The sequence below is a fragment of the Schistocerca serialis genome, chromosome 3 (assembly GCF_023864345.2).
Source record: "Schistocerca serialis cubense isolate TAMUIC-IGC-003099 chromosome 3, iqSchSeri2.2, whole genome shotgun sequence".
NCBI classification, from domain to species: domain Eukaryota; kingdom Metazoa; phylum Arthropoda; class Insecta; order Orthoptera; family Acrididae; genus Schistocerca; species Schistocerca serialis.
The window spans coordinates 56,553,824-56,565,365 of NC_064640.1; the positions used below are offsets into that span (position 1 = coordinate 56,553,824).

The window sequence follows — 11,542 nt, forward strand, 5'->3', positions numbered from 1 at the left end:
CGCTACGAGAACAGTTGTAGCCCCATCAGTTCCGTGAATTCCAGTCAGCTCTGAGAGCCAGAAGACTACACCTACCCCCTTGATGGTGGGGGGCACTTCCCTCCCTGTTGCTCCCACATCACCTACCTCCGGAGCACTGCCCCCCCCCCCCCCTCCCCCTCCCCACCCCCAACCATCGGGGACACCAGTCCCCACTTCTCAGCCAAAGAAATGTAAGACTTCTTCGGCTCCTCTCACCACGAAGGGGTCCCTTGGGTCACTCCCTTCTCAGGTTTCTGCCAATGTGAAAGATGATGCCTGCCAGTGGCTAAAGTGCCCAAAAGCAGCTGGCCGTAGGGCTTCACGATTGTCCTCAGTCCCGGAGTAGCAAATTTTTAATGACCTTTAGGCTTCCCTTTGAATTTATTATGTTCAAGATTGCTTTTAACAATTAATATTGAATAAAGAAAGTGTCTTAGTTTCATGTCTAAATGTTGGTGGATCCCCATTGTTTAGAATCATTGAGTGGGATTCACTCCCATAGCTTACCCGTAGCTCCTCACACTGCTGGCGTACTTCAGTACCATACGGCATGGCCAGTCTCACTGCCTGTGTTCCAGAAGTAGGAACTGCTTCTTACTCACCACTATAGTGCTGCTCAAGATAGCAAATGATTCCTGTTAACTGCGGCTTCCTAGTAGAATGTTAAAATTACCAAATAAAATGTCATCCAAACTAAGAGCACTGCCACAGAATGCATATGAATAGTGTGTAATGATTGGTCTTCAGGAATGATGTTTCAGCTCATACTGCAGTGATTTGTGTATGGAACGGGGAAATAAAAAATAAGGCTGTTTCAACACTGCCCCATGCAGGCATGGGCTCATGTGAGAGTCCACCAGCCAATCCATGAGAAAATGTCGGTTCTATACAAAATTGTGTTGAATATTAATGCCTATTACTCAACCATCTTTTCACTTTGCTGATGCAAGTTGCAGCCCTCTATTGCTAGAGGCCTCCGAATTGTAGTGCGTAACACGGTGGTGTATAACTTAACTTTGTCAGTGTATGAGAAACGGCATGCTGCAATTGAGATAGACAAGGCACACCCTCTCCTACAGCATAACAATGCCAGACCACACACGAGCACTGTGACATATCTGCAACAATCCGACAGCTGGAGTCTATTGTCATTGATCATCGTCCATACTCTCCCGAGTCAACACCATTCATTTTTCATCTGTTTCCAAAACTTAAACAATGCCTTTGAAGACTTCACTTTGATTGTGATGAAGCGATGTAAGCAGAGGTTAGGTTGTGGTTCAGTCAACAAAGTCGATCATTCTACAGTGATGGTATCAACAAACTGGTCTTTTGTTGGGAGAAATGTGTTCTTCGCCAGGGTGACCTTGTTGAGGAATAAATATGTAGATGTGAAGAATAAAGATGTAGAATGTTTTGTGTAAAAAGCTTTAAGAGTTTTTACATAAAAAATTTGGAGGCATTACTTTTTGTCGCACCCTCATACAATATACACCAGGTGTCCCTACCGCACATGTTCTGCACACATGCGAGACACTTGGCCATTCTTGTCATTGTTGCGGTACTATTTCGCAGGCTGTGACCTGACTTTCTTGTCTCCTGTGTGTCAGCTGTTTGTTGACCACTGCTAATAGGCACCCAGCTCCACGTGGGTGAGAACTTGAGCTAGAACAACCTGGCATAACTGAACCAGTACTAACTCGCACGTTGTGGCCATAGCTGGACCTACCATTACGCCTTCAGGCAGCTGTACATGCCTTATTTTAGCAGTGCAATGAGCAGACACATATGGAAGATAATATCCAAGCATTCTGAAAGATCTGTAGATACTAATGCTTTCGTGGTCTGCATATTGTCCTCCAATCACGTCTGGAATGTGGTTAATTGTTAATTTATTGATTACAGTCCTTGAGCAGCAACTATTGATATTTGTTAGACTTGAATATGTAGTACATGGAGTGGAGCATTCCTGGAATGCACACAAGCCTCCTCTGACTCTTAAGTCATAAGGTATATAGGCTCAGATTGCAGCATGTGTGGGCTTCATACTATATTGAACTACCAGATTCAAAAATCATTTAAACTTCTGTAACCCTTATTTCTGTTCTGCAGTGCACCTAATCAGTGCTATAAAGTTGATTTCAGTCTGACATTTCTTCATTGGTGTTGTGATTTTCACCAGTTTTTAGCATTATAAAGCAAACAGATGAGTGGTAACATTTGTTGTTGTTGTTGTCATTGTTCAGATTAAAATTATGTTTTGCAGTATAGAAATCATCTGCTTAAATATGATTCTGTTTAAAATTAGTTGTAAATAATGCAGAATAATAGAGCGGCAGTTGTTCATGATCTGTCTATTGCAGCAATTGGAGATACTTAATCTAGGATTAAGCATGTGTCACATTGAGTATGATCTGTAAGTTGACTTGCACAATGGCTCTGAAGCAGGTGATGTCAGCTGCTAAGCTGTTTGCTTGCAGGAGGCTTCATATGTTTTTGGGTGATAACTCTGAATGCTATTTTCCTTGTGAGATTCTTTGAATACTCCTTGCATAGGCTAATCAGGAATCCTGTCAGAATCTGACATTACTACCAGTAAGCATGCCACATGTTAAATAACTCCCAGCAGCTACAACTAAAATATATGTGTTGAATCTCTGACAAGAGAGTGCTGTGTGTATCTTGAGGCCAGATACCTCACTAAGTACATCTTCTATCCTATTAGGAGAAAGACATGTCTTATAGTCATTGTAAAGGTATTTAGAATATCAAACTGTAGCAAAATATGGTACTCATTAATATGACACATCAAACTGAAGAAATAAGTCTCTTTTAAGTGTTAACCTCAGTTCTCCATGAAGCATACAGTGACCACATACCTTCCAGTATTTTTCTCTTTATTTATATTTTCATTCTTTTTCCTCAGATCATTTGCCTCTGCTGTGTATCACTCAGTGCCAAACTAGCTAGTAACTCCAGTATCTTGTGAACATCTGCACTGGAAAAAGACACTTTGCTACCAAAGTGCTTGCTGCAGATCTTATCTAGGGTAACAGCTGCTTATCTAGGGTAACACTGCCTGCTAACCCATTCATGTGCACCGTCCAGAAAACTTACAGCGAAACTTGTTCTGTGTGACAGAGGCTTTAGGCAATCTGGTATTAGTGACATGCTGAATAAATAATATTCTGTCCATGCCATGAACAACTCGGTCAGCATGATTCCTGGAGATACATTAAATTTTGTCATTGGTATTGTTTGCTGTTACAGGACAGTATTCACTTTTTACAGGAATTCTTTCTCCAGTGGTATTATATGTAGGCACTCTGAAAATGTAGATTTAAAAAACTGTACAGTATTGGCCTTGGACGTGCTGAACATTGGAGGCTGTAGAGTATCCAAATGTGGTATATTCTAAGTTTCTTAGAGTGACACCTATTTCACTGAGAGAACTTGAGCAGGTAACAAATACAGTTTACATAGTAATGGAAGATTGTGGGTGGAGTGCAGACAGTGATGATGGGGGGGGGGGGGGGGGGGAGGGAGGGAGTGTGTGTGTGTGTGTGTGTGTGTGTGTGTGTGTGTGTGTGTGTGAAGAGAGAGAGAGAGAGAGAGAGAGAGAGAGAGAGAGAGAGACAGTAACCCAAGATACAGAGGAAGTGCTGAACAGTAAATAAGCATGTAAACAAGATCTCTCTCTCTCTCTCTCTCTCTCTCTCTCTCTCTCTTTCTTTTGCATGCAGGTGTGTATATGTAATGCTCTTTTTAAATTTTGATCACTGGGTTCTATTTTTGTACTGTGGGATTGTTGTGTGATGAAGGGGTCAAATTCAAAACCCAACTTACTGTTGTACACTGTGTTCCTCTCTGTTGTTCAGTGCTTACTCTGCACAGAAACAGATTGTTTAATAAATGCATTTAGTTCCTTCATAGGTGTTAGAGTGGTCATAGATGAAGTAGCACTTTAAACACACAGATAGTGGTATCATGATGGACGCCAAGTCCACCACTTTTGCAACTGATGTTGTTTGGTTGTTAGATGGTGAATGGAAATATTCCCAGACTGTAGATGAATTCCCCTGCTTTGTTGATACTGGACTTCTATTAGATGACTGCCAGAAGGTTAAAACACTGCATCTGCTAGACTATAGTGAAATTGTGAAGGGAATCTTTATGTTTGATCACTTGTCTTCAAAGGAGAGAAAGTACTTAAGCATTGCTGCTGATCCTGGTGAAATTTCTTTCACACTTCAAACTAACTGTCCATAGTTATACTTATAATTTTTTTTTTACTTTGGCTTATGTTTTCTCTTAATGTAAAGTGCATTTTACTTTTAGAAGTGGAAATAGGAAACTTGTGTCAGTTCATTTAAATGCCACATTTACATTTATATGCTAAACTGTTTGCTTACTTTGATCATTTCCCAATTCTGTTCAGGCTGTGACATTTACATTTGTTATGAACTCTGTTACAGTGACAGTAGTATATGTAAGACCTACCTTAGTGGATTAGTTTTGTTATCTATAAGTTTTTAATAGTCTGTATTACATTTCTCATCACTGTAGCTCTAGTCAATAAAGTCTGACCAGCAGAAAATGTTTACTTCTATCTCTTTCCATGAAAGTACCTAAGGTAATTTAGAGTTTCATGTTGTAGTATTTTTTTTAGTCACCAACCCTTATGAAGGCAACAGCTATTGTCATGTTTGTATATCATGTAACAGTAAAGCACAATTATCTATTGCTTTGGAGCAGTTTTGCAAATGTTTTCTTTCACCTGTGGATATCACAAAACCATAAGAAAATACTCATTCTTGGCATTCTGGAGCTACGCATTGTGTAAATTAGATATTTTCAGTGAGAAAATTGCCTTCAGTTTGATTCTGAAGGTGCTGCTTTGTTAAAAACTCGTTTCAACATTTTTTTTTTTATGCTATTCGAGCCACTACTACTTTCATTTTTATTTCTCATTTATTACTCTTAATAATGTAAGGAGTAAAGCTAACAACTCATCACATAATAGAGGTGCTGAGTTGTCAGAAGGTGCATTAACAAGACTGACAGTTTTACTACCTTTAGGACAAATCCTTTTTTGAGCTAGAGCATGCTGGTGCATCTGCCAACGTGCTACAGCTGCAACTAGACTAGAGTGAGGGTTTGTGTCAGGTGGAGCGGGCGAGAGAAGAAAGGAGGCAGGGAGCAGGAGAGAGGTTTTGGAAATGGTGACTGCATGCTGGGCAGGAGAGACAGCCGGTGCGCGAGATACGAATGCAACGAGGTCACCGGCGCTGATGAATTTGTGCAGCATACAATGACCAGCAAATGGGGGACTGGATTGGGAGGAGGAGACAAAATAGAGGAAGGGAGAGACTGGGGAAGAGGGTGTGGGTGCTGGATTCAATGAAGTTTGGATCCTAGGGCAAGTTGATGTGGAACAGGAGGCTCACAGGGCTCGAGGCCAGGAGTATTAAATAATCAAATGGCATATTGCAAGGACAACTGTGATCCAGAGAAGCTGTTGTTGAGGGAAAGGATCCAGATGGCAATGGTTATGGAGCAGCTGTGGAAATTGAGCATGTATTCTTTTGCTTACTCAGTCTGCATAATATCCTAGTGCATCCTTAGGCCGTTCCCACTTCCAACCCCTTGCCAAAATGCGAGACTGGTCTGATACATTCTCCCAGCATATTCTGCTGCAGTCCTATCACAGGATTATCCATCCCATCAGAGGCAGGGCCACTATTGAAAGAATTCGTGTCATATAGAAGCTCTTCTGTAATTTATGCACAGTATTTTATGTGGATGTGACCACCAACCAGCTGTTCACTCGAATGAATGGCCACCACCAAATTTTGGCTAAGAGCAGAGTCGACCATCCAATGTGATGGCACAAAGTACTGAGCACAACATGTTTCATTTCAGTAGCTGGTTTGCAACCCTTGCCATTTGTGTGTGTGTGTGTGTGTGTGTGTGTGTGTGTGTGTGTGTGTGTGTGTGTGTGTCAAATATTGAAAACAAAAGTGTGCTAGGCAAACACAACATTCTGAAAAGTTCACCCAAGAGAAAGTGAAGAGAAGTATTGCTGGTGCACAGTGCCAGTTGCCACCCATGCACTTGTGCATTATTGACACAGCAACAGTTACTTCCTTCATTTTTGATAAAAGAAAATATGCTCCCCTGTACTATGTTATTACTACAGAGACCAAGCTACATATCTTACAGTGTGTACTCTAAGTTAAAAAAGGATTTTTTCAAAAGCTAGCAAAGTTCTCTGTCTTGTGTATGTGCTTTGTGATGACTTAACACTTCTACCATTCAGTTATTGTTACCATTACTCTTTAGATTGTTTATATTCCATCAGGACTTCCATTATCGTATTTACTCTTCACATTATTATTTTGCGTGTATAGGATTCACTGTATACACAAGAAAGTGAAGCAATTATGAACATTGTGGTTGATTGGAACACCACAGTTTGTTGCAAGGTTGGCAGTAGTACCATTTACAAGAGTAAGGTCATCAACATGAACTAGCAGTTCACATTGAAAGCATGTTTATTGAGGACATACAAAAGTACAGACAGAGCTGAAATTGCCTGACTCACCTGGCAGTGTTCTGCTGATGCATATCAAGAATGTTCTTGCAAATTACAGTATTTGGTAAATAAGTAAGTCCCAGAACATTGCAGAAGTCAGAAATGTTTAATTATGAATAAATGCAGGAGGTGGGACTGAAACTGGTGACCCACATGGCACAAGCCAGTGATTTTTAACCAGTACACAACAGCATACAAGACACAGCATGTGGCATCATTGTGCCTCCTCACAAAACACTGACCCACTATTTTGGAGTGGACAATAGCTTCCTGGATGAGTAGATTGTCGGTGATCATTTGTATTGCATTGCTGGTCAATCCTAATGTTCTGATTGTACTGTCATGTCCCCATGGTCACTGTGAGATTCAAATGAAGTTACTTCCATTGAGGTGTTTTAAGAATCACAGTTCTTATCAGGATCTGAGGTCTGTATGAGTGCCAGTTTAGTTCTGTTCTAGTGATGAGCTGTTTGGTGTAATCATTCTCAGCAAAGTATCAAGTGTTCTCTCAACCTCTTACCTGTGGATCAAGAAAAATGATGAGAAACCCTTAGTGTCTAGTTGCTGTGTTGTATGTGAATTTTACTACTGGCTGTATAACATGCCAGTCTTCCAGTTTGACATCAGCACACATTCGGAGCATATGTGCCAACATCGTATTAAAAGTTCCCGTGAGGCCAATCAGCTACAAGTGTCAGGCAGTTATCATACTTTGGATGATATTGCATTATGAAATTACTTCTGACACCAGTTAAGATTGAAACACTTTATCACAATCAGAAATTGTAACTGGGTTGCTCCATGCTTAAAAGTTACATTTTCTACAGGTAATCTGGTGAAATGGAGAAACTGCAGGAGTGGTTTTAACAAATAAACTGGGATAACTAAGCACAACCGTCTATCAATGGCACTCTTCAGAGTGGCTTACACAATGTCTGATATATCAGTAGAGACCTGGCCAATACCTGCTTCGTATTCTATTGAGGTTCATCACGAACATAAGATAATCTAATGTCAGTGTCATGAAACTACTGCTGAACTAAGTAGATGGGAGTTATCCTTGCAACACATCCTTCATACCCATAATCGTCCTGGCCTCAGTGTCCTTCATCCCCTGAATCCATAACCTGTACACCACCATTTCCTCTTCGTCTGTTCTGTCACCCCCTCCCAATCCACTCTACTACATGTCCATGTCCATTTTTCTAACATCTTCATTTCTGATGTGGTCTAATCTTGAGACCACAGCACTTCATCACCAGTAATCCATTTCCATGGATAGCAGTTGATCGTATTCTCTCTCCTTTATTTTCCAAACCTCTGAGCCATATGTAGATGTGCTTTCTACTACTGTTTTGTGTATAATCTTATTCAGTTTTTGTGATATTGCTACTCCAAAGGATTGCCTTTAACTTCCACTTGACATTTGTCCTAGCTATTGAGCTTTTCCTCATTGTTCTCAAACCACTGCAGGGCTGTACCATCGAAGTAAAAGTAGACATTTGCAGTACAAATAAAAAAAAATCAAATGGTTGTGTGGCATCATTAGCCGGGAGGCCCTGTCTGGGGTTGTTCAGCCTCCTGGTGCAAGTCTTTCTATTTGACACCACTTATTATTGTGTGTCTTTGTGATGAAGATGAGACAAAATGATTTGGACAACACAAACACCCAGAAATGGTTAGAACAATGCAAGCACCCAGTCCCTGAGTGAAAAAATAATAATAATCATTGTCACCTGGTCAGGAATTGAAACTGGGACCCAGAGACATAGAGGCGGCAATGATAATCCATGAAGATAACACTAGAAAATTGAGTGTGAAGTATATACAAGGGGAAGTGCAAATCGTGTCATTCCACCTGTTGTATGTAGTGACATGGTCCAGTCCATACAGCCATTTTGTTAGATCCCAGCCAACATCTCCTAAAAACAGTGCTGGATGCAGGATGTGTGTCTGAGCCACGGATGCAGGATATGTGTCTGAGCCACCAGAGCTTTTGTATCCTCTGGTACCTTGACGGTATAAACCTTAGGAGGACTGTACTGTTTGTATTCTCATTGTCATCTGCAAAGGCAAACATAGCTTTGTGCAAGTTGGGATGATGCCAGATTGCAAGATTTCCGCTGTCTCCATCAAACTGTCAAATAGAACCTGGAACTGAGCACCAGTTATGAGAGCAGGGTCATCAAAAAGAAGTAACACTTAACAATGAAACTATGTTTATTGAGTACACACAAATGCACAGATAGAACAGAACTCCCTACATCAGCAGATAGTTAGTTGGTTAAATTTTCCGTAGATCATTTGAATGATTCTTCTATCGAAATGATGTGTAACAAATCAGTTTCTTGATTAGTGTTAACATTAATGAAATAGTGCCCCAATTTATACATACATAGATACATATTATGTTCTTGAAAATTACAAGATTTGATAAATAACGAAGGCACAGAACCTTACACAAATCAGAAATTGTATGTCATAAATAACTGCAGGAGGCTGTGAATCGAACTAGTGACTTGCATGTCACCAGCTGGCATTTATAACCGCTACACCATGACGTATGATTTTTTATTTTTTTTCTGTTACCCATTGCTTCCTTGACCTCTGTCAATTGTTTCTTAATTTGAAACATGACAAATCTCCCACCTACAGTTGTACCACAACTGATAAAGTTCTAAAGTTCTAGAGTCCTCATACCAGCCTTTGTGTTGATGACAACTTTGTTCATACTAGTCTTTAGGCAAGTGACAGCTTTAATTTTACATTACTCTGAATGTGAATATTTCATTTATCTGTCAGCACTACTGCCGTGCCCCTATTCTACTGAGTCACAGCATTACTGTAGTTAATTGCTAAAATAAAGATAACAGTAGAAAAATGAGTATGAAGTATATACAGCTGTCTGAGAATCGAATATCTGGAAAGAGGTATGAACACATGTTACTTTAAAAGATATATACACTCCATGATACAGCATGTGAATGAGTTAAACAAATAGATTTCATTTTTCCACACCTGTGGTTAATAAATATCAGTGAATCAGTTAATGAGAGGAACATTGTGTGGAGAAATATTTTGTAAAAATAAAAGAAAATGACAGAAACTGTCACAACTAACCATTCTAAGCATGTCTCTTTTGTTCTTATAAAAATATATAAGGTATTGCTTATAAGTAAGAAGCTAGTCAGCAGAGGGGAAAACATGTTTGAGGTTCAGATAGATTTGTGCTATCAAAATACATATTTTGCAAGAGGTGGAAGCATGGAGTACTTAAGTTTCAAATTCATTATGCAACAAATCTGAATTTATCATTTTTATCTCATTTTCAGGTTGCTGGAAACTTCCGTCCTACATATTTCATTACTGTGGATAAAGCAGTCACAACATGGAAGTAATCATTTTTCAGTTTGTTTGTTTGGTAGTTCTTTTTGTCATTATGACTGTAAGTGGATCAATACCTATAGTCATTATATGGAGGCGCAAGAATGCTCAGTTAAGTGACATCGCTGGCACATTAATATCTGTAAGCAACTGTGTTGCTGGTGGTGTTTTTATGGGGATGTGTTTTTTAGGACTATTTCCGTTTGTCAAGGAAAAGTTTAGAGATGTTATGGAAAAAATGAAGCTGTCAACCACTTTCCCAATAGCAGAGTTTGTCATTGGCATTGGCTTTTTCCTTATTCTAACATCAGAACAAATTTTGATCTCTAAAAAGAAATTAAACTCAGCCCCTGTGAAGAATTCAGCTCACACATTTGTTGCTAGTGATGATGATAAACATGAAGATGAATCTCATCTTGGACTTCTGGAAGCAGAGGCCAATGAAAAACAAACTGACCATGAGTTGCAAAATGATGATAATACGGAGCTTCAGCTAAGTGTAAGTGGTCATTCACATCTGGACACAATACTTTTGACAGACAACACTTCTAATCAGCGTAGTTTTATGTTGTTACTCGCTGTTAGCATACACTCACTGTTTGAAGGGATTACATTAGGCTTACAAACTGACATGGTGAAACTCTTGCATTTGTTCCTTGCAGTTTTAATTCATGAAGTACTCGTCGTACTCGCACTGGGTGTTAACATAGCAAAACGTAATCTGGGCATAACAAAAAGCTTTAGGTATATTCTGATGGCCACTGGAAGTATACCTGTTGGAATGATTGTAGGACTCCTTATTGGAACAGCACCAGGCTTATTTGGCAGTGTACTTTCAGCCTGTCTGCAAGGCATTGCAGCAGGAATTTTTATACATGTAACATTTATGGAAATTATGCCAGAAGAGTTTGTGAGGAATAAGTATCAACTGTGGAAAGTATTATTTTTTTTCATTGGATTCATGTTAATGGCTGTAGTGAGTTTCTTTTTAGATAGTTACAAATAAAGATCCATGTTCATTTCGGATATTGAAGAAGAGGAATAATTTTCTGTATATTTGTCATATTTTGACAGTCTGCTTTCAGTGTGACTTATTACACTTTGATTTGAAGAAGACTGAGGAAATAGTTCCTTGTTGTTAATACATTGAAAAACAGTATTTATTATATATTTTGTAATTGTAAAGTAAAAGCAAATAAACCAAAATACAAGATAAAGTTAAAAATCTGTGTGAATTCAGAATTTCCCAACATAAACTACTGATGCAAAGCTCTTCGATTTTCAGCTGGGTGAGTGTTGAAATAATTTAATGTTTCAATAAGTGTCATATTCACCTTGTTTTGGTGAAGTCACTTTGCCAGAAGATGATGAATATAACACTCACTGAAGTGCAATGCGGTCTCAACACTGCCACCTGATAGCTATTCATCAAAGTAAATAATAGTTCTTTTAAAGATGCAGCTAATTTTTTGGAACATGGCCTTTATATGAAAGTAGTGACTTCCAGCACTAATAACTATTCGTTTTCGGTGTTTTAGAAAT

General features: G+C 39.3%; 1 protein-coding gene across 2 annotated transcripts in view; it reads left to right on the forward strand.

Annotated features, from left to right (window-relative positions):
• The window catches only part of LOC126469702 (zinc transporter ZIP3-like), a 36,212-nt gene extending 24,995 nt beyond the window's left edge, over positions 1-11,217 (forward strand). For both annotated transcript variants that reach the window (XM_050096877.1, XM_050096876.1), the window contains exon 3: positions 9,949-11,217. In XM_050096877.1, the coding sequence (XP_049952834.1) occupies positions 10,005-11,006 (1,002 nt within the window). In that variant the 5' untranslated portion in view covers positions 9,949-10,004 and the 3' untranslated portion in view covers positions 11,007-11,217. The remainder of the gene's footprint in view (positions 1-9,948) is intronic.
• Positions 11,218-11,542: the final 325 nt, after the last annotated feature.